This window comes from Vidua macroura, chromosome 4 (assembly GCF_024509145.1).
Source record: "Vidua macroura isolate BioBank_ID:100142 chromosome 4, ASM2450914v1, whole genome shotgun sequence".
NCBI lineage: Eukaryota > Metazoa > Chordata > Aves > Passeriformes > Viduidae > Vidua > Vidua macroura.
The window spans coordinates 2,133,912-2,156,101 of NC_071574.1; the positions used below are offsets into that span (position 1 = coordinate 2,133,912).

Genomic DNA, 22,190 nt, shown 5'->3' on the forward strand with positions numbered 1-22,190 from the left:
ACTCTGTAAGGCCCTACAGGAGCCAAGTCTCAGGTAAAGCCATTCCGTAGGGCAGCCCTCCCTCAGGTAAATGGGAGTGGCTTCCATCTTATGACATTCCCTACTGTTCACTGTCTCGAAAGGATCATTCTCTTCCCTACACCTTACCTAAATTTCATCCTCAAAGCTTTACCTACCTGTGCACTACTCAGTTTACCTCAAAAGTTTCATTTTCCGCACTATAGGCTATCTCAAATTCGCTTAGAAAAAACTCATTTTCATCTCAGAATGTCCATTTGCCCTAGGGAACAACTCCGACTTTATGCCCGGGAGGAACATTTCTCCCACAAGCCAGCACCTTCACTCACTCCACATCCGATTTAGGAAACGGAATCAGTGCTTGGCGCTGCCAGAAAAGACAGGAGAACGGGGATTTGCTGGGATTTGGGACACGGCGTCCCCTCCCCTCACACGATCTCTCCCTTCGGCCGCGGGAGGCGGGAACGGGGGAGGGCGGGGCGGGACAGAGGCTCGCCTCCCGCTGCCCAATCAGCGCTGCGATCGCCTCACGGCGCCAGCCAATCCCGAGCCGGCCAAAGGTATATAAGAACCGGTGCCTGAGGCGGCCTTTTAAATTTTCTGGTTTGGGGATGCTCCTGCCGGCTTCGGTGAGGTAAAAATACAGTTTAATGCGTCTATTTGTGATGTTCGGAAATTGGAGTGATGTTTCAGTGTGTGATGTGCTGCGGGGCAGGTACTCCGTGACCCCCGGTAAAGCCATGGCAAGGATGAGAATCTCTTGATCTCTGAGGTTGCCTTGGCATCCCAGAGCCTCTCCCCGTGCAGATTATGAGGGGAATATTTTCTAAATCCGTTGTTTACTGATCTTTTTCGTGTTGAAATGATGCATTTTGCTCAGTTTGTGTTGTCTAAGCTTTAGGTGGCATTTCCTGTGGGGCTGGTGGAGTGCTGAAGGTTGCTGTTGATGCTGGGAGAGGCAATTGCCCTGCAAAGCTTTCCTATAAAACATAACTATATGAAATAATGGAGTTTCTACGATAAGAACAGGATTTAGGCTCTCAGTTGAGAACTGGGGTATGTTTGGGCAGGGACTGGGAAGCACACAGGGTTTTTTTCTGCGTTAATTTCTCCAGCCATTGATTTCTGTCTGTTTGCAGCAGTAACTTCATCAACTAGAGTTGCATCACGGATGATATCCAAGCTCTTCTTTAAGACTGAGAGCACAGCAAGGAGCAGAACCCAGGTTCAAGTGCATCGAAACAATGCCAGGAGCACATAAATCTCTCGGAAACCAGCATAAAAGAATGCATTATAGATGTCTTTATCTCAGTCAAGTGCCTGCCACTATAGTGGGTGAACATGAAGCTGCACTTGCTGAGGTAACACACAGGTGATGCACTGGCACTCCTGGGTTAATGAGAATTGTTGCCAGGTGTTTCCCGTTAGGTGTTTTCCATTAGGTTTCCATTAGTGGAGCTGCACTGAAAAGCTGGAGCCCTGAAGCTGTGCCATCCATAGTGAGTGTTGTCTAGTGAGTGTCCTGATGTCGCTGAGCTAACGCTGTGCTGTCACTAAGTCAGCTCATCCTTGTTTAAACTCTCTTGAAGAGTGCTGGAAGTGCACGTGGGAGTACAGAGCACATGTGGGAAAGCTTTAGGGGTGTGCAGCTTCCGAACTACACAGACGTTTCAGGTTCCCACAGCTCCTCCTGCTGTGTCTTTTCCTCTCTGGCAAGAGGAAAACCCACTTGGCTTTCCCGTGCAGGGCTGCCTGAGGCTGTGAACTGCAATTCCCAGAGCATCCTCGGGCTCCTGGTTGTCACGGGATGAGTGGCAGCTTCAGGCAAGCCCTGCCTTAGCCTCAGATTTTTGTCAGCACTTAAAATTTAAGAACTCGCTCTGGCCCACAAGTTCTAAGGACGGCAGATCAGCTCTGTTCACAAAATGAATTATTTATTAAGCAGACAGGAGATAACAGACAAAATTTGTCAAATGGGCCGTTTTACTTGTGTTGTTATCAGTCTGTGTAGATCAGGATGTTCCCCACTCCTTGAGTCTCAAAATCACAGGAAAGATGAGAGGAAAATCGGGATCAAAGGAAAGTTCTCAGAGTTAATTTTTCAGCTGCAGTGACTGGAGGAGTACAACAGATGGGCCAGGGACTCCCTTCACTTCCATTCAAGCTTCTCAGTCCAGGGTTCTCCTTCAGTGAATTTCAGCATTTCACATTTCCTGGCTCAACCTGTCAACTATTAGACGATTCTACAAACTACCCCAAAAATATACATGTGCTAATTAATAGTCTGGTTGCCTCAAAGGTGTGATGTAACTCAAAGTGTTCCTACCTTCTCCAGTCAGGAATTGTGCGCCTTACCCTGAGGAGGTAGGAGGAGGTGAACAAAACTGCTTCCATAACCACAGGAAAATCCGGGTTTCATTCAGGGAGAAATCCGCGGGGACAAGCAGGGCGAAGACACGAGCATTCCGAGACAACACTGTCAGGTCAGACAACCCCTTTCAGAAAACACACAAATATCAACCAGCAGAAAACACACAAATATCAACCAGCGGGAAACACACAAATATCAATCAGCGGGAAACACACAAGTAGCAGCCAGCGGTTCTGGCCCTTAGCTGCGAGCAGCGCGCTGCGGTCGCGGCCGCCACACGGGGGCACCGGAGGAGCGGTTTGGGAAACCTGGGCTCCTTTCAGAGCCCCAAAACCATCTCTGCCAGCCGGACCGGGCTTGGTGCTTCTGGCGTGGACAGGCGGCGCCAGCTCTGGGTGGTTTTGTTCCACTCTCAGCTGGCGCTGGGGACACCGTGTGAGAATGCCGTGTGACGGTGTCGATGCTGGTGAATGCCCAAGTTCACGGTTTAGCTCCCCTGATGCCGTGCTGGGTGTGGCTTTGGGTCATGCCTGGCCACAGGACCCTGTGGCAGTGGGCAAGTCGGCAGGTTTGGCTGCTCTGCTGTCCCAGCCCCGTCGTTTTTGGTCACTGCTTGTTTCTGCAGAGAGGAAAAGCATCCCTGCTTGGCCGCCGTTTCCCTGCAAGCAGCAGAGCCCAGGCCCGAGGCTGCTCGGCGTTGGTGTGACCCACTGCTGGTGTCACCTGCCCTGGGCACAGTCACCACAGCTGCCCAGAGCCAGGAGGATGCAGCTCTTGTTTTCAAGGAGGTAAGAGTGCAGGATGTGGAAGGGGTGCCTTCCAGGCAGGGAAGGAGAGGTGTCAGGGAGAATTTCAGCTGGCAGCAGCTGTGTCAGTGCTGGATGGACTGCAAGGACATGGCTTGGTTCAGTGCTTCTCACAGCTTGTACAGGAGATGGAATTCCAGTGGGACCTCACAGATGGCTTGTGGTGTTCCCCAAAGGAGCATTTCTGCCTGCAGTGGCAGTTCTGTCCCGTAGGAGCCGGTGTGAGGAGCAAAGGGTTTGCAGCACCAGGTCTGGAATGACGTTCCTGTGGCACAGACATTCCTCCCTGGCAGGTTATCGGCCTGAGGCACTGGCTGACAGCAGCAAAGCACTGACAGGGTCCCCGTTGTGCAGGGAACAAAATCCTTAACTGGAAATCCAGTCTGGGGATGTTGTGGCTGCAGAAAGAGCTCTGTGGCCATTTCCATGCCCTGGGCTGACATGGCACCACAGGCCCCGGGGCTCAAGTAGATCCATTGCTGGTTCTGAAGGGGCAGTGAGCTGGTACAAGGGGCACTGAGCAGAGGAAGCTGGATGGGAAGATTTGGGTCAATCTGGAAAGTTCCTCGAGCCCTAAGGATCATGGCAAGTGTAGCACTAACAACTCCAAATTAGGAATAATCAAAAGATGAAGCAGTTCTCCACAAACTGAACTTTCAAAATTATTCTTCAGGATAAGGTAAGATTGAAATGAGCTTGGCAGGAAAGCCTTTGTGAAGCAAAGCACAGTGAAAACACCTGTGAGCAGAAACACTAATTCCTGCTGCTCCTGCTGTCCTGGTCTTTTCAGGTAGGTTTTGTATGGAATTGAAAGGCAGTTTTCTTGCCTCTGGTGAGCTGCAGCCACATCCCCCTTGAAGAAGAAAATGTGGAGGGAGTGGCAAGCAGGAAGGTGGCTTTTAGGCCACCACACCAATTGCTGCAGAAGAAGGAAAAGGAAGCCAGTAGCCTGAAATTGGATGCCCCAGCCCCCTGCCAAGCACAGGGGCTGCTGCTTGGTGTTTTTTCTCCACAGTGTTTATCCTGTTCTCTCTGTTCAGGGCTCATTCCTCACTGTTCCATCTAATAAAAAACCTGGAGAAGGGCACTTATGTATTTAATATGGCTGCCACCTCTCCTTTTTTTAAATTAAAAGCTCTATAATAAGCAATGAGAACAAATATGTGAAAGCCAGGAGCTTTTGACTTGCACAGAGGACTTAATTTTCCTTTTCTTCTCTCTTTCAGGACAGGAAAAATCATTTAATTTGACCCAGCTATGCCAAAACCTTTGGGTTTGGGTGGGATTGAGCAGCCAAACCCCAGAGATTCCAGCCCTGATGGCCTGCTCTGGAGGACACCTGCTCCTGCATGTGCTGTGGGGTAAGTCAAGGGGACACACTTCCCTGTGGCAAGCACATTCCTCTCTGTGCACCTCAATGAAAAATCCTGAGAGAGAGAGAAATGTGCTTGCCACATTTCCCTTTTCCTGTCTGTTGGGATTAGCTCAGTGGGAAATGTCAGCACAGCTCTGCTGTTTACCGGGATCTGGTTAAAACTCCATTTACCCTTGTGTTCAGGGATGTGCTGTCCACGGGGTTGTATGGACTTGGAGATTCCAAGGAGGCCAGAAACAGGAGGGTTGTGTTTCCCTCTGAGGACAGAGTCTCTGAGAAACCTATGCCAGTAATTTTTACTGAGGAAAAATTATTAGCAATTACTTTTGATCCGTGAGGAGTTTTCTTTGGAATCGGCAACCAGAGAGGGTATCAATGGAGAGCATGTCTTTTGGCTCTCTTTCTGCTTTGTCATTTCCTTTCTGGTTTAAATTAGTTTTGTGTGCTCCTGTTAGGGAAGCAGCATGTCTTTACCTTGAAATGTGGGGTGGTTTATTTTGTTTAGGGCTTGTTTTCCCCACCACTGAATCAGGCCTTCCATGATCAGTCTGTGTTGTTCTACACACTTTGCTTATGGGTCAGAGAAAGAAGTGAATTTTTATTTTATTACCTTATATTTTCCAAAACATAAGGTGGGATGTTCTCCTGCCACTCCCCAAACCACTCCAGGCACTTGGGAGTAGCTCAGAGCTGGCAGGGTTGCAATGGAATTTAAGGTAAATTGAGGGAGTCAGTAGGGAACAGACAGGGAAAATTCTGGGGGTAAAACTTGAAATAACCTTTAGGGCAGAGAATGAACATTTTTGAGGTAAAAATGAGGTAATCACTAGTGGACAGGGAAAATATTGTGAGTGAAGCTTTAGTTAATCTGTAGGGGGAAGAATGAACATTTTGAGGTAAAGTGGGGTAATCCATAGTGAAGTAGTAGTATTTTCCATAAGCAGGGAAAATTTTCAGAGCAAACTTGAGGTAGTCCACTGGGCAGAGAACGGATAATTAGAAGTAAATGGAGGCAATCAGGAGTGCACAGGTAGGAAAACTTTTGTCAGTAAAATCTGAGGTAACATCTAGGGGAGAGCATGACCATTTTGAGGTCAGCTCAGGTAATCAGTAGCGTCCAGGTAGGGGAGTTTTTGGGTTTGCTGCCAAGTAAGGTACAATGAATACTTTGGAGGTTAAACCCTAGGTGAAATCTCTGTTTACAGGTATTCCCTGATATCATTTCACCTGCCTGAATTCCTTGCAGCTCCAAGCTGGGAAAACCTGGCATAACTTAGAGGGGACAGAGGTGACACTTTTGGCTGAAAACTTGGTGCAATTTATAGGGGACCCAACGTGTGTTTGTGTAGGAAAATGTGAGGGGATGCGGAGGGGAGTGAGGTGGCATTTTCAGGGAATAGCTATGGGGAGAGAATGCACATTTTGGGGTAAAAATGAGGAAATCAATAGTGTGCAGAGAAGACAATTTGGGAGGTAAAGGATGGGGTAATCTTGAGGGTAGAGAATGATCAATTTATTGTAAAAATGTGGGTAATGAGTAATGAAGGGAAATTTATGGGGGAAAAGCTTGAGGTACTTTCTGGGGGAGAGAGTGAATATTTTGAGGGAAAGATGATGTAATCAGAAGTGGCATGCAGGGAATAATTTGGGAGTAACTTGAGGTACTCTGTATTGGCAGAGAATGGAGATTTTGAGGGGAAAATGAGCTGATCAGAAGTGGACAGAGGGAATATTTTGGGGGCAAAACCTGGGGTAATCTCTAGGGGAGAGAATGAACATCTTGAGATAAACTGAGGTAATAAGTAGTGCAAAGGTAGCAATATATTGGGGGCTAAAATTTGAGATAATCTCCAGGGTAGAGAATAAATATTTTGAGGTAAAACTGAGGTAAATCAGTACTGGCCAAGTAGGGAAAATCTTGGTGGAATTTGTGATAACCCTCTAGCAGAGTAAATGAAAATTTTGAGTTAAGAGTTAGGTAATCAGTAGCACACATTAGGGAAATATTTGTGGCTAAAAACTGAGTTAAGCTCCAGGGTAGAGAATGAACATTTTGAGGTAAACAGATGGAGTGACCAGTGGACAGGCACAGAAAATTTTAGGGGTATGAGGTAATGTGTAGAGGAGATAAAACAACCTTTTGAGGTTAAAAATGAGGTTAAAAGTACTGGACAGGTAGGGAAGATTTCAGGGGAAAATCCAGAGGTAATCTATAGTGGATAGAATGAATATTTGGGATAGGATAGAGGTAATTGGTGTGTGTGTGTGGGGGGGGTGGTTTGGTGGGAAAATAGAAGTAATCTATAGGGACAAAATGAATGTTTTGGAGTTCAAATGTGAGTTAACCTGTAGAGGAGTGACTGAAAATCCTGAGGTAAAAATTAGGTGGTCATTAGCAGATAGGCATGGAAAAAATTGGGATTAAAACTTGAGGCTGTGAAAGGGAGAGAATGAGCATTGTGAGGTAAATGAAGTAGTTAATAGTAACAGGTAGGAAAAATCTTGTCTGCTGAGTCTGTAAAGAAAGAAAAAATTGAGGCAAACGGAGGTAGTCAGTAGTGTACTGACAAAGTGAAGTTTTTGCTTTAAAATTTGAGATAATCTGTAAGGAACAAAGAACATTTGGGTGAATAACCTGAAGTAATCTGTAAGGGACAGAATTAATATTTTAGGGATTAGTTAGAGGTAAATAGTGGAGGGTTTTGGTAGTAAAATCCAAGTCATCCACAGGGGACAAGATTAACATTTTGAGGGTAAAACTTGAGGTAATTTGTAATGGACTGAATGAACATTTTGAGGTAAAAAGGAGGTTGTCAGCAGTGAACGTGTCAGGATAATTTTGGTGTAAAACTTGAGCTGCTCTGTGAAGTACAATGAGTATTTTGGGGAGAAAATGTCAGGCCATCTGTAGGGGCCAGTCCTGGCATTAATGAGGTTCCAGGGAATCCATTACATTGTTTCCATAGAATTTTAAACAGGTGTTGAAGCTTTTTATGACAACAATGGATTTCTTCCTTTGGATTATTCACTCTGTAGGATTTGGGGTTTTAACTCCCTCGTGGTGGCCCTGAGACTGTTCAGGAGCTGATAGGAAAAGCAGTCAGAGCTCCTGGCAGGTGCAGGTGTTTTCCCCAAGACTGGACAGCTGGGATCTGCTTTGGGTCCTTATGGAACCTGCTGGAAGTGGAGAAGCACAACTCCAAAATGAACCATGAGAGGACAGCACCAAATGAGGGCCACTGTCACTCTGGTAAGGCAAAAGGAATTGTAGCTGTAGCCCAGAATTCCATGCTGAGGCTGGAATATCCTCACGGTGCCTCACGGAGCGCAGGTATTCCCATGCAGAGCTGCTGCTTTTACACCAGGCTTGTCAGGAACCAGTAAGGGTTCTGAGGAAGCTCAGCAGGATCAGGACAATGACATGTCTATATTCCATAGAATTTGCTATTTATAACCTTCTTGACAGTATTTTGTGTACTAAATATTTACACTGAGGGCAGGTGACTCTTTCTTTTGCCAAGATCAAGTCAGGAGATGGAATTAGATGCTGTGTCGTATGGATATCGAAGGTGCTCAACTGCTGTAGAGAAATTGTTGATCTTATTCTTTAAGAAAAGGTTTTTTATCACAGGTCTCTCTCATTTCTCAGTGCAATCGCTGCTCCCCTGTGAGAAGTCCCCAGGATGGAGCCATTGAATGCTGTGAGGGGATGGGGGCCCCAGAGATGCAATTCTGGGAACATCCTGGCGGCCCTGGGGGGTCCCTCGGGGGAAATAAGGGTGGCACTGGCATTAGCAGAGGTTTCAGACGTGACAATAAAACAAACCTTGGACATCCCGAGGCTTTCCCTGCTTTGACTCACGTGGCAGCATCTGGTTTTGCCATTTTTAAGTTTTCTCTTTTTTAGCCATTTCCATCCCAGGCAGGACCTTCCCCGACTGGAAATAAAGATTAAATACCTTAACGGGATTTTTAAAAACAGAAGTTTTGCCATTGGAGAGCGTGATGTGCAGAGAAATTGAAAGGAGAGCATCAGATTTCACCTGGCAGCTGTCAGATGAGCTGCACCTTATTGGTGGCAGGGAAAAAGTCGCTGTTCGAAACTCCCTAAGTTCCGAAGGCACGAAGGGCAGGAAACGCTGAAGGCAGAGCGGGGACCACGGCGCGGTCAGTGCCACCTCCTAGGCCAGGTGTGCTCGTGGGGCCACCGAGGGCGGGCACGTGGAGGGACAGAGAGCGGCCGCCCTGGCTCCCGGAACATCGCGGGCACCCGGGAAACGCCGCTGCCGCCGTCCTGCCGGGCCCCGGCACGGCCCCGGCTCCCCGCATGCGGAGCGCGACCGTGCCCGGATCCCCGGCGGAGGCCCGGGCCCACACGGCGATCCGCCCGACGGGGGAGCGGCGGCACCGCCCGGGACCCCCGGCAGACCCAGGCGGGGCTCGGTCCCCGCACCCCCGGCCACGGTCGCGGCCCCGCCGCGGCGCTGCGGGCTCCGAGCGGTGCCCGCCGGGAGCAGCCCCCGGGCCGGGGCTCACAGAGGCCGAGCGGGGTCCCGAGCGAGGGCCCCGGGACAGGCGGGGGCCCGGCACAGGTGTGAGGGGCGGGGCCACGGAGCGCCGAGCGGGGCTGCGACCGGGGCCGAGCGCCGCCGGGGTCTGCCGGGGGTCCCGGGCGGTGCCGCCTCTCGCCCGTCGGGCGGATGGAGGCGCCATCGGGGCCGGGATCGGTGCCGGGCCCGGGCCGGCCGCGGGCGGGCGCTGCCGGGTGCGGGATCGCGGCGGTTCCCGGGGCGGGCGCGGAGCCGCCGGGAGGGCCCGGCACCCGCAGGGCGCCCTCTGGCGGACACGGAGCGCGGTGCGAGCGCGGCGCCCCCGCGTGGCCGCGGGACGGCGGTGCGGGGGGCGGGGCCAAGGAGGGGCGGGACCGGCACAGGTGTGAGGGGCGGGGCCACAGAGCGCGAGGCGGTGCCACGGAGCGCGTGCGCAGCTCGGGACAGCAGAGCGCGTGCGCGGGGCGGGGCCGGCACAGGTGCGCGGGGCTCCAGGGCGCCTGCGCGGGGCGGGGCCGAGGGCATTTAAAGCCCGGAAGCCGCCGCAGGCGCCATTTTCTCCCCAGCGCTCGGGTGTGCCGGGTGCGGCCGGTGCGGGCTCCCCAGGCGGGGCCCACGTGAGGTTCTCTCTCCTTCTGTCTGCTCCTTCTGCTTTTCTCCCCTTCCACCTCTCCCCCTGTACCGCCCTCCCCCGTCTGCCCCGCAAACCGCCCGCTCCCTCTGTCCCCTCCCTGCCCTATTCCGCACCCCGACCATTCCCTGCCCCTCCTGCCTGTCCTCTCCTCACCCACTGCTGAACCTGACCCCCGCCTCTGTTCCTGCTCTATCCATTCTTCCTGCTCCATCCTCACCCACTACCCAGCCTGACCCCCGCCTCTGTTCCTGCTCTGTCTCTCCTGCCGGCCCCCTCCTCACCCCGGTCCCCAGCCTGGCTCTCCCCTCTGTCCCCCTTCTATCTCCCTACCTTCCCCTGCTTCTCCTTTTCTCCCCCTATCTCCCCTACGCACCTCCTTGTCGCCCCTCTGTCCCCCTTATCCCCTCTTGGGCCCCTTTATCCTCCCTCTGTCCCTTTTATGTCCCCTCTCTGTCCGCTAGCTCTTCTTTATCTTGCCTCTCTCTCCTTTATCCCACTATCTCTCCCTTATCTCCCTCTCCCTTATCCCCCTCTCCCTCTCCGTTATCCCCCTGTCTCTCTCCCTTATCCCCCTGTTTCCCTGCCTTACTCCCCTGTCTCTCTCCGTTGTTCCCCTCTCTCCCTTATCCCTCTGTCTCTCTCCCCTATCTCCCCCTGTCTCTCCCTTGTCCCCCTGTGTGTCCCCTGTTCCCCTCGCTGTGTCCCCGCAGCCGCGGGGTTCGGGGTGCCGGATAATAAAGCCCCGAGGGCCGGAGCCGGCGCCCCTGGCTTGGTTCAAAAGGGCCGGGATCCGCTCTGCGCTCCCCCCCTTGCAGATGCCACCAGTGCCCGCAGTGCCGGGCTCCGGCTGTGCCTGCATCACACGGGGCTCAGGGCGGGCCCTCCTCAGGAGGGGTCCTGGGCTGGGCTGGGGGATGGGCCCCTCATGGGGAGGGGGTCCGGGGGGCGGGAGGGGGTCCGGGGGGGTTGGGGTTGGGGGTGGGATTGGGGGGCGGGAGGGAGGGCGGGGGGGGGGGCGGGAGGGAGGGAGGGGCCCCTCCGGAGGAGGGGTCCCGGGGAGGGGCGGGGGGCGGGCCCCCTCCGGAGGGGGGGGGTCCGGGGTGGGAGGGGCTGGGGGGGTCCGCCCCCCTTAACCCCTCCCAGCCCGGACCCTCCCCTCCGGACGGGGTCTGCCCCGGCCCTCCCCGGACCCCTCCTCCGGACAGGGCCCCGGGGGGGAGGGAGGGGCGGGTGGGGGGGGTGTCAGGAAGGAGGGAGACTGCTGTTGTGCGACACAAATGTGCAATTACGGCCCAGAGTGACGTGACCCCCCTCTGCTACCCCCCCCGGGGCCCTGTCCGGAGGAGGGGTCCGGGGAGGGCCGGGGCAGACCCCGTCCGGAGGGGAGGGTCCGGGCTGGGAGGGGTTAAGGGGGGCGGACCCCCCCAGCCCCTCCCACCCCGGACCCCCCCCTCCGGAGGGGGCCCGCCCCCCGCCCCTCCCCGGGACCCCTCCTCCGGAGGGGCCCCTCCCTCCCTCCCGCCCCCCCCCCGCCCTCCCTCCCGCCCCCCAATCCCACCCCCAACCCCAACCCCCCCGGACCCCCTCCCCATGAGGGGCCCATCCCCCAGCCCCACTCCCCCAGCCCAGCCCAGGACCCCTCCTGAGGAGGGCCCGCCCTGAGCCCCGTGTGATGCAGGCACAGCCGGAGCCCGGCACTGCGGGCACTGGTGGCATCTGCAAGGGGGGAGCGCAGAGCGGATCCCGGCCCTTTTGAACCAAGCCAGGGGCGCCGGCTCCGGCCCTCGGGGCTTTATTATCCGGCACCCCGAACCCCGCGGCTGCGGGGACACAGCGAGGGGAACAGGGGACACACAGGGGGACAAGGGAGAGACAGGGGGAGATAGGGGAGAGAGACAGGGGGATAAGGGAGAGAGAGATAAGGGAGAGAGACAGGGGGATAAGGCAGGGAAACAGGGGGATAACGGAGAGAGAGGCAAGATAAGGGAGAGACAACGGGAATAAGGGGGCTAAGGAGGACAGGGGAGCAGAAGGGGAGGCAGGGTCGGGATGGGCAGGGAGGATGGAGGGAGAACGAGAAGGAAGAACAGAGGCAGGAGTCGGGGTTTGTAGAGGAGCAGTGGGGTACAGGCGGAATGAGGTGTGGGGAGAAGAGCTGGAGGGGGATTAGAGGGGGGTCGGGCTGGAAAACAGCGAGAGGAGGGGACAGGAAAGGGAACGACGTGAGGAGAGGAGAGGAGAGGAGAGGAGAGGAGAGGAGAGGAGAGGAGAGGAGAGGAGAGGAGAGGAGAGGAGAGGAGAGGAGAGGAGAGGAGAGGAAGAGGGAGAGGGAGAGGGAGAGGAGAGGGAGAGGAGAGAGGAGTGAGGAGTGGGGGGTCGAGGTGCACAGAGGGGCAGGGAGAGGAGGGAATGGGGAGCTAGGGAGGAGAGGGGTAAGGGGTAGGAGAAGGAGAAAAGAGGGGTAGAGGGAACCTCACGTGGGCCCCGCCTGGGGAGCCCGCACCGGCCGCAGCCGACACCCCCGAGCGCTGGGGAGAAAATGGCGCCTGCGGCGGCTTCCGGGCTTTAAATGCCCTCGGCCCCGCCCCGCGCAGGCGCCCTGGAGCCCCGCGCACCTGTGCCGGCCCCGCCCCGCGCTCCGTGGCCCCGCCCTGCTCGCACCTGTGCCGGCCCCAAACTGCGCACGCGCTCTGCTGTCCCGAGCTGCGCACGCGCTCCGTGGCCCCGCCCCTCACACCTGTTCCGGCCCCGCCTCGCGCTCTGTGGCCCCGCCCTGCTCGCACCTGTGCCGGCCCCGCCCCTCCTTGGCCCCGCCCCCCGCACCGCCGTCCCGCGGCCACGCGGGGGCGCCGCGCTCGCACCGCGCTCCGTGTCCGCCAGAGGGCGCCCTGCGGGTGCCGGGCCCTCCCGGCGGCTCCGCGCCCGCCCCGGGAACCGCCGCGATCCCGCACCCGGCAGCGCCCGCCCGCGGCCGGCCCGGGCCCGGCACCGATCCCGGCCCCGATGGCGCCTCCATCCGCCCGACGGGCGAGAGGCGGCACCGCCCGGGACCCCCGGCAGACCCCGGCGGCGCTCGGCCCCCCCACCCCCGGCCCCGGTCGCGGCCCCGCCGCACCTGTGCCGGCCCCGTCCCGCACTCCGTGGCCCCGCGCCGCTGTCCCGGGACCCCCGCTCGGCGCTGTGCGAGCCCCGGCCCCGGGGCTGCTCCCGGCGGGGACCGCTCGGAGCCCGCAGCGCTGCGGCGGGGCCGCGCCTGGGGACGGGGCTGTGAGACCGAGTCCCGCCGGTGTCCGCTCCCGGAGCGGGGCTGCCTCTCCCCCGGCGGGCGGGTTGCGGGTCTCGGGGACGGGGCACCACGGCCGCACTGGGGCCAGGACTGGGCAAACCCCAGCCTGGACTCGGTGCCCCCTCCTGCTACCATGCCGGGACGGGGCTGACGGAAAGCGGGTGATGGAGCCCACAGACGGAGCCGGGATGGGGCGTTCGGATCCTGCCGGGTCTGCCGGTGCGTTCCCGAGGGTGCCGCCTCTCCCTCGTCGGGAGATCGAAGCGGCGTCGGGCTCGGGATTGGTATGGGGGCCGGGACCGATGCCGGGCCCGGGCTGGCCGCGGGCGGGCACCTTCCCTTCCCCTTCCCCTTCCCTTTCCCCTTCCCCTTCCCCTTCCCCGGCGCCGCAGCTCCGTGTGGCTCCCGCCCGCCGCGCCGCAGGGAACTGAGTCGCACCGTAGCGGCGGCAGAGGAAGGGACAGCCCGGCCACGGCGGGTGAAGTTTTTATTTCAGCTCTACTCTCTTGCAGAGGACGCAGAGGCTGGCTGAGAGTTCCCACATGCCGGGGCTGAGGGATTGTTTCCCCACGCTGCGCAGCCCCCGGGGAGAGCTGGAGCAGCACCGAGAGATGGCAGCAGTGCCAAGAGAGGAGCAGCGGGAATTGACAGCTGCCCCCCTGCTCACCAGACTGAAAAAATACCCGCGTGGCTTTTCAGTGTGGGATTATCTTTATTTTACAGTTTATAAAAAGCTTTTCCCAACGCGAGTGGCTCCGTTAAACTTCCGTGCCGTCGTGCAAATTGCTGTGGACTTTGACTTCCAAGTTCACCTGCTTCACCTTCCTGCCCTGCCCCTGGCAGACGCCGCCGTAGTCCCTCGGGGGATGAACGTTCCTGACGGTGCAACACCGGCTGCCCACGGCCTGCGGGGCGCCCCGGGGCAGCTCCACCTTGGTGTTCAAGGGGAGCTCCTCGGCAGCGCCCCTGGCAGCCTCCCGCTTCCTGCGCAGCTTCCGGCACTCCCTGGCCAGGAGGCAAATTCCGGACAGCACCAGCAGCAGCAGGGTCAGGGCGGCGAAGGCGCTGCCCAGGGAAGCGCCCGCTTGGGACAAGGAGGCTGCGGCGGCAGCTTCCTCCCTCTCCAAGAGCAGCGACTTCATGTTGGTGCCGTTCTTGAGCTGGTCGCCCTCGTTGTCGTAGATGAGGGAGTCATCCAGCGCCGGCCTCCCGGCCCCCTCGGGCAGGTCCCTGCGGCCGCGCTGCCAGCGGCGAGCCAGGGAGCGCTGCACACGCGGCCCGGCCGTGCCCTCCGGGCCGATCACGTAGATCACTTGCAGGTACCACTGGTGTCCGGCTTCCACCTTTACCAAAGAGAAGGCACGGACAGAGGGAATGTTAACGACGGCTTTTACATCAAGTGATTCTGTTAAGAGCGGGTGTGTTTCGTGTCCTGTGTCTGACAAAGTCGCCTCAGTGGGTTTTTCTAAGCACCTGCAGTAACACTGACCACCCAATGAGGTGTCTAGCCTTTGCCAGAGACAATAATTTATTTAGGAACATGAATAATAAGCTTTTAAAGAGCTCTTTCATGAATGCTTCAGGAAAAAAAAAATTAGATTACCAGAATGATATCCTAATCTCCATTTCCACTGTCAGAGTTGAATTCTGAAGGCCCAGAGCCTACAATTCACCAAGTGTTTGGGAGGTCCTGGACAGACAAGTCCATGCTGGGCTACCAAAAGCACTGGGTACATACCTTGTAGAGAGCGTCCACCTTGAGAGTAAAGCCATCAACCCCAGGCATGCTGCTCACCGAGTGGAACTCAGACAGCTCAGAAGCAAAGTGGGCGTCAAAAGGCACATCGTGGAAATACTTATCCGTCACCTCCGGCTGGTTTCGGTCCTGGAAGGCAGAGAGGTGTCCTGAGGGATGCTGTCTGCTTTCCCAAGAGAGGCTGGAAGCCAGGGCACTACCTGTGTAAGGGATCTAATGCGAATGCCCCACATGTGGGCACGGATTAAGGAACACTCATGGACAAAGGGCGGGGGGAAACTGATCCTGCGCTCGCCCTTCGCGCCAGCAGTACAAAACATCCAGCGCGCTCCTTTCCTCGTCCCTTTGCGGCCAGCATCCGCTCGTTGCCAGGGACAATCCCCAAGGGGAAGCAGGAGCAGAGGACTCACCAGCAGGAGGAATCGGTGCTTCAGGTACTTGTTGGGCTGGATGCAGCCGTACTGGGGCCCCTCGTTGTAGACGGTGCCCGTGGGGTCGAAGAAGGGCACGTAGCCGTCCCTGCCCGTGCACAGGTAGACCTTCTCCAGCTGCAGCTTGTAAGCGGCGTTGAGGTTTTGTTCCGGGTGCCAGAGCACGCGCCCGTACAGGATTTGCCCTGGGGAGGTGGGGACACAGAGAGGGGCAGGTGAAATTCCCCGACCAGGGGAACGCTGCTAGAGCCAAATGCGCCGGACCACACGTGAGTCTGCGTTGAGAAGGGTTTGGATTGTTTGGGAAGGGCTTGGGGTATGGGAGTCACAAAGCGAGGTGCCGGAGCACGCTGTTGCTTTCCAGGGCTGTAAGATGCTCAAAATGTCATTTGTGGCTGCGGAAGAGGCAAAGCCACATCTGGGTTTTGCCCTTTTCTCTCCAGGAAATGGAAGCTGTGAAGGGAAAAACACTGGGCACAAGCAGAAGAGGAGAGGTAAATCCTACCCTTGGAAAAAGCCCCTTTGTAATCCATTTCTGCCAGAGACATTTCGGATTTGGTGGGGTCCATGAGAAAAACCTTCTCGTTGTTGCAGAGCTGAAACTCTGTGTTCAGGGAGTAAACAACTGGAACTGGGCGGTTTGTCTGCTGGAAGGCAATCGGGATCAAAAACCTGGAGTTGGGACAAGGAAGGAAAGAAAGGAGAGATGAGTTTTGTGCAGCCCCAAGGGGCTGGCCCTGCCCTGCTGCCCTGGGGACGGGGCCACCTTACCGCTCGGGAGCGTGAGCCGTGCAGGGCAGGGGCTTGTCTCCAGGCTCTGCCCACGGCTGCGTGGGCTGCACCGTGCAGGGGATCAGGAAGATGGTGTATTCTCCAGAGTAATCCTTCCTGGGAACAGACAGGAGGAGACCCTGCAGTCACCGAGCAGAGCTCTGAGCTCTTCACCCAGGGCAGCACCTCTCCCTTGCCCCAGCAACGTCATCCAGCTGTCCCTGAGGGACAAACGTGACCTTCTGAAATGCACTGTCACCTCTGGGATCAGTCTATCCACAGGCTTCATTGCTGGAAAAATTCTTTTACAAGAGGCTGAGCTGATTTTTCTCTCAGTAGAACAGCGTTCCAGCCCCGGCAGCGACTCCCCACATGCTCCAGCTCTGGCCAAGCTCCTGAGCATTCCACTCTATTGCTGTGGCTGCTGGAGGGGTGCCAGGGAGAACGTGGTGCTGTGAGAAGCTGCTGAAGGGCACTGGACCCCCCAGCCCTCACCTGTTGTAGGAGCTGGTTGCTCTCCAGAGCTGGTAGGGGGAGTCAAAAGTCTGAGCACTCCACAGCAGCTGCAGGTCAAATTCGATCCCTCCCAGGTGCTCCGGAGTCATCAAGGAGGACCTGACATCTGGCAGGCTGTGGTGCTCCATGACAAAGAGCCCTGGGGGAGGACAAGGACTTGTTCTGCTGCCTGTGCTGCCGGAGCAGAGCCGCGTGTGACGCCGGTCTGCGTCCCTGCCAGGATCACTGCCCTCACCTCTGAACTTGGCCTGTGTCCTGAACTCGATGACCAGCCGGCCGTCGTCGCGGATGTAGATGCGGATTATCTGCAGCCGGGCCGAGAGCACGCTGTCCGTCTGGATCCCTGCAAGGACAGCGGCGCTGGGGGCACGCTCGCTCCTCAGCTGGGCTCTGCCGGGCCCAGAAGCCTTTGGGAGCTCTCCCAAAGCAGGGTTTCCTTGGGATCATCCCCCAGTGAGCCAGCTACACGCTTCCTCCATTACCCACTGGCTGCCTAAGCCCCCCACAAGCATAAAGGAGGAAATATTCTGAGTCCCCCGCTGCCTCAGGACTCCGGTGGCAGTGCAGGAGCTAAGGGGAAAACACGAAGGAGCCACTTCTTCCATAGCCCTTGGAGTGCCTCAGGCTCACCTGTCCTCCAGAGAACGGTGTCGTAGAAGAAGGAGAACTCCATCTCCGTGTGGTGCTCCAGGGAAGCCCAGCCCCTCGGCGCCGTCACGTAGATGTAGGACACGTAGAGAGGGACGTGGACTGTCAGGAAGGACTGGGCAGAGTCCCTTACCTGGCAATAAAACCCCCCCAAAAAAGGGGATTACGCACCTTCAAGTGAAGTCAGAGGTGACTCTGGGTATTCTTTACCTCAGACAAACCTGTGTTTTAATTCAGGGGCAGTGCTAAGGCTCGCTGGGACCATGGGACAAAGGAGCTCTGGGTGCAATTTCACCTCAGTACCCGCCAGTTTGCAAGGCTGTGACTTCAAAATCAGCAATTCTGCTTGCTCAGGCCTCCCAGAGCTCTCCATTTATTATCTGCAGAATGCAGCTGTACTTTGCAGGCCCTGGAGAATTCAGGGAGATGTTCCAGCCTGGCTGCTGCCAGGCTCCACATGCTCCACGGGGCAGTTGTTGAGGCCAAGTAGCTTCTCTGGGCTTGTGCAAACAACTGGAGCTATAAAAGGGAACTGAATAAAGTAGTCCACGCTGGCAGGAATTAAAAGAGATGATGCTGGTCCCAGCAATGCGACTGGGAATTTAGTGCAAGAACTTAGGGGAGATGGAGTGGGCTGCACACGGATAACACAGCCACGAGAGGGCGGTGAGACACCTCAAATAGTGAAAGCCACTCATTCAGAGAGGAACATTTCTGGCTTTTGGTCTGCCCGCCTGGTAATTAGGAAATGAGTTAAAATATCCCACGGCCTCGCTCTGTTGTGGACTGAGCTGCCTCTGCTCTGTCCTTTGCTCATTTCTATTGGCTGAGAACACGGTCAAAGTTATAAAAGAGAGCCCAGCTGAGAACGTTTTGTATTTCCAGTATGGCCACACATGAAAGAACCAAGTATCTTCCTGGTGCTCTGAAGATGAAGAGAATAAACCTGTGATACCCCCATGAAAAGAAATGAAATAAATGCACACAGCACTGTTCTCTTCCCGGTGACAGGGTGGGAAAAGCTGCGCTCCACCCGCACAGAGCAGAGCAGAGCAGCAACTACACACGAGTGCAAGGCAGAGCTGTGCCTGGGAACTGAGAGAGAGCTGGGATAGGTGGCAGAGCTCGGCATGGGCCTCTCACCTGGAAGTCAGCAGTGACAGAGCCTCCACAGACGTCGATCAATTCGGTCATGTCGTAATAGGCGTCGAAGGTCCAGATGCAGCTCTTGAGGTTGAGGTGCTGGTACAGCTGGATGCTCTTGGGCTCCCTCACCGCGGGGTCCAGCTGGTAGGGGCGGTCGTAGCCCGGGCCCAGCACGGAGCTGTCCTGGGTCACCTCGTCCAGGAACCCTGCCTCTGAGTGACAGAAACCAGGACACTGATCCCTCCCGATTTTTAACAGCCCCAGGCCAAGCGTGGAGGTCTTGCTTCACTCTTGAATCACAGGAGCTCCTCTCCCTTCGTTTATCCTGGAGGTCAAACTGGACACACTCAGGTCTTCACAGGGGAAAATGTTACAGGAATGGGGCAAGCATCCTAAAAATCAAACTTAGGGACCTACCAATTAAAGGCCGAAGTTAACCTTTAAGAAATGAGGAACAGGTTGAGTATGAAATTATCAGAATGAAGTACAAGATCCTGCCTGGATCTAGCATGGACTTCATTCCCTGGAGTATCAGAGACACAATCTGCCTGTTCTTTTCAGCTCTGACATTTCCTTCAGCAGTGAATTGATTTTTTTGCCTCATGGGAGACCTCAGTGACCCAGCCCTGCAGATCCCTCTCTACCCGGTGGATATCACAAGAATGATTTGAAAAGCAGAAAATCACCAGCACAATGTGAGCCTACAACCTACAATCGCAAACATTCCCATGCCTGGAATCCCACCTCCAACAGGACAACTCTGGTCACTGCTGTTAGACCAGGAAGATTCATTGCTATTTACGTAACATCAAGAGAGCCCAGAGGAAGACAAAGCCTCCCTCTCCACATTTCTTTCCAGGCTTCCACATTCAGGAAGCAGAGGCAGGCCTTGAAGGTTACCTGAGATGCCTCTGAGGTCCCTGACAGTGACCAGGTTGGAGCAGACGTGCTGGTGCCTGTAGATGGACTCGGAGAGAAGGAAATGCAGGTTGTGCAGCGGCAGCGTGGAGATGAGGGGCAGCATCCCATCCTGGTGGGGGATCTGCACCGAGATGTGGATCCTGGAACAAGCAGCACATGAGACAGCAGAACAGAGCAGCCTGGCAGGCACAGGATCCCCGCAGCAGCACAGCCTTAAGCTGTGCTTAAGCTTTCCTTAAGCTGTCCCCAAAACTCTCCGTTGCTGAGGGGAAGAGCACCCCCTCAGCTGAGCAGAGTATGAGAAGAGAGTGGGAGCAGGAACCCGAGCGGCCCACGCTGCAGGAGGGATGTGGTTTCACACACACGTCGTGCCTGTGAGCCCGGGCACCTCTGTAAGCCCAGGGGGGCTGGGAAGGGCTGCACTCCCCCTTCTCCAGCCTCATACCTGTTGGGATGCTCCTTGTGCTTCACATCCAGGTACTTGAGCGTGGCAATGAAGGACTGTGCCTGGAACCCTCGGGCTGTGCCCGCCACCACAGGCGTGTGACAGATGGCACTGTCCGTGCCTATGGTCACCACGTTGCTCCTCAGGGGGGTCCCCACGTGGCCGGCCTTGTCCACGGCCTTGGCCACGCAGCGCACGTGGAACCGCCGGCTGAAGTAGATGCTGTCCAGCACCTGAGGGAACGAGGAGGGGGAAACCACTGGTGCTTCCAGCAGGCTTAAGGGAAAACAGCACTCGCTTTTCTAAACCCGAACGCCCACGCCTCACAGCAAGTCCCAGATCCAAGGAGATTTTAGGCTGGGATCTCTGTGTACCATGTGGTTGACGCTGGTGAAGGGGGTGTTGTCCGTGATGGTCTCGAAAGGCGACCGGGCTCCGTTCCCGTCCGTGGGGGCGGCCACTTCCCAGCTGAACTGTATGGAAGACTGGTTGATGCCGGCCTCGCCGCAGCGCTCCTTCATCAGGGCGTACTTGGGGAAGTGAGGGTCACAGGGAGTGACACAGACGAGGGGGTAGCCCGGGGAGGGGGATTTCTTAGCACCCTCCTTGGTCACTTCTTCCACGCGGTCGTAGTCAGCCAGGGTGACGACCTGTGTGGAGGCAAGAGGGCAGCACTCAGCTGGGGCTGAGGGAGAGGGTGGAAAACGCCATCCTTCCCTCCCACCTTGTCACTGCAGCTCTACGTTTTATTTCCCAAATCCCACTGCAGTTACCAGTCTGTACTAAATCACATCCACTCACCACGGGAGGTGCTGGGAGAATCAGGCTCCCTGCTGCCTCCTGATCCAAAATAGTCACTGTGGCGGTGCTGATGTCTCCAAGAACTGCTTCTACCGGATCATCTGGGCCCAGCACCAGAGAAAAGGACTCGTGCCATTCCCGGTCTTCGTTGGACATGATCTCCACCTTGAACATGATGTGGGCCACACCTGTGGGAGCGAGTGCAAGAAAAACAGAGGGAAGTTGATTCATCATCAGAGACTGCTCTGAAGTTCTCGTCCAAGCCCTGCGCAGCTGCTCTAGGCTGTGACCATGGAGACATTATGATAAAATGCACATTATAAATTTTATTTCCACTCATTGCTGCTAATAATTTGCCCAGGGGAGTCTACTATAACCATAAAACTCCAGCTATGACAACTGATCCAGTCGATCCAGTGATAGATTTACTAGCAGATGCTGTCTAAAGATTAAAAATGACTGTCTTGTATTAGCTGTCTGGAGGAAAAATCCGGGATGCAAAGCACATTCCCATCCCTCCTCTCCCCCAGACCGGTGTGCAGAGCTGTTTGGCGAGGGCTTCTTGGTCCAGCGACACAGCCTGAGGTGCTCACAGCCCTACATTCCCTGAGGAGGACTCTACTCTGCCAGGCCCCTGTGCTTCTTCCTCTGGTCCCATCACCCTTCGTTTAACACCTCAGCTACAATTACAGCCAGCTTCCTGCGAAAGAAAAGCGGCTTTTCCCAAATCCCCTGGATGTTCTGGCCACGCCCCCACCTCCCACCCTCCCCACGAGGCCCCTTTACCTGGGCTGAACTTGAGCATGCGGCTCTTGGGGTAGTAATCCAGGCCGGCCTGCGCGGAGCCGTCGCGGGTGCTGCAGCGCACCTTGGAGGTCCTGTTGCTGTCGCCCCTGCGCACCACGGGGATGGCCAGCACGGCCACTCCCTCGGGGCCCGGCGGCTCCCGCACCTGGTACGCCGCCTCCTCGAACTCGATGGTGGGGGCTGCAGGGACAGCAGTGAGGGGGAAAGCCCCGGCTTTGCACCCCTGGCTGGTTCAGCTCAGCTCCTTTCAGACTCATCCACACGCCTTCGGGGCAAGGGGCTCCTCAAAGCAGGGGCCAAAAGGACTTGGGTGTGACTTAGGGTAAAACCTAACCAGAGTGTTTGGCTACAGAGGATTGCAAATGATTCTCCCATCCCTGCCTCCCACACACCCTCAAATCCCTGCCATGTGCTGGTGCTCCAGCCCCTGCTGGCCGTCCCACCACAGGGACCTGGCATCCCTCTTCTCCCCTACAGATCTCTCCAGGCTGTGATGCTGTGGAGGGAGAGGAACATCTCCCAGGGGAAGCACAGCAACTCCAGCTGCAGGGGAACGGGAAACAGGAGAGGTGGTGGGTCCAAACACTCCTATCCAACCTCCCCCTTCAGCCCAGCCCAGTGCACACCAGTGACCTGCACACGGGGCTGTGACCGTGGCACCGAAGGCATCCACATTGATGGGACTGTGCTGACTCCCTGGGAAGCCCCAGACGTCCTTGCTGAGCAGCTTCACTCACCATCTTCGTCGTTGGTGACAGTTATGGTTGCCACGTCCATCTTCCCAATCCTAGCTCCACTCCAATGGTTCCCAAGGGGGCTTCCCAGATAGACCTGGAAGTGTTCTTCTGGTTCGAAGGCAGAGTCGTCACTGATGTGAACACTGCAGTTCTTCACCTAAAGCCAAGTGA

At 56.4% G+C, this 22,190-nt stretch overlaps 1 protein-coding gene and 1 long non-coding RNA gene across 6 annotated transcripts in view; one reads left to right on the forward strand and one right to left on the reverse strand.

Annotated features, from left to right (window-relative positions):
* Window positions 1-625: 625 nt before the first annotated feature.
* Window positions 626-8,407, forward strand: LOC128806592 (uncharacterized). 5 transcript variants are annotated; one of them, XR_008436876.1, is made up of 5 exons: window positions 628-652; window positions 914-1,074; window positions 1,158-3,177; window positions 4,422-4,556; window positions 8,202-8,407. It is a non-coding gene; the product is annotated as an uncharacterized LOC128806592 (long non-coding RNA). The 5 variants fall into 5 exon arrangements; XR_008436874.1 differs by lacking the exon at window positions 628-652 and having other exon boundaries at window positions 660-1,074; window positions 1,158-2,501; window positions 3,015-3,177; XR_008436873.1 differs by lacking the exon at window positions 914-1,074 and having other exon boundaries at window positions 626-652.
* Window positions 8,408-13,668: 5,261 nt separating this feature from the next.
* The window catches only part of FRAS1 (Fraser extracellular matrix complex subunit 1), a 105,287-nt gene continuing 96,765 nt past the window's right edge, over window positions 13,669-22,190 (reverse strand). The window contains exons 59-73 of the mRNA XM_053975540.1: window positions 22,020-22,176; window positions 21,262-21,462; window positions 20,476-20,663; window positions 20,049-20,324; window positions 19,675-19,907; window positions 19,209-19,369; window positions 18,306-18,520; window positions 17,145-17,295; window positions 16,750-16,857; window positions 16,494-16,653; window positions 15,999-16,115; window positions 15,733-15,899; window positions 15,207-15,412; window positions 14,779-14,925; window positions 13,669-14,383 (exon numbers count right to left, since the gene is read on the reverse strand). Of these exons, the coding sequence (XP_053831515.1) occupies window positions 13,799-14,383; window positions 14,779-14,925; window positions 15,207-15,412; window positions 15,733-15,899; window positions 15,999-16,115; window positions 16,494-16,653; window positions 16,750-16,857; window positions 17,145-17,295; window positions 18,306-18,520; window positions 19,209-19,369; window positions 19,675-19,907; window positions 20,049-20,324; window positions 20,476-20,663; window positions 21,262-21,462; window positions 22,020-22,176 (3,072 nt within the window). The 3' untranslated portion in view covers window positions 13,669-13,798. The remainder of the gene's footprint in view (window positions 14,384-14,778; window positions 14,926-15,206; window positions 15,413-15,732; window positions 15,900-15,998; window positions 16,116-16,493; window positions 16,654-16,749; window positions 16,858-17,144; window positions 17,296-18,305; window positions 18,521-19,208; window positions 19,370-19,674; window positions 19,908-20,048; window positions 20,325-20,475; window positions 20,664-21,261; window positions 21,463-22,019; window positions 22,177-22,190) is intronic.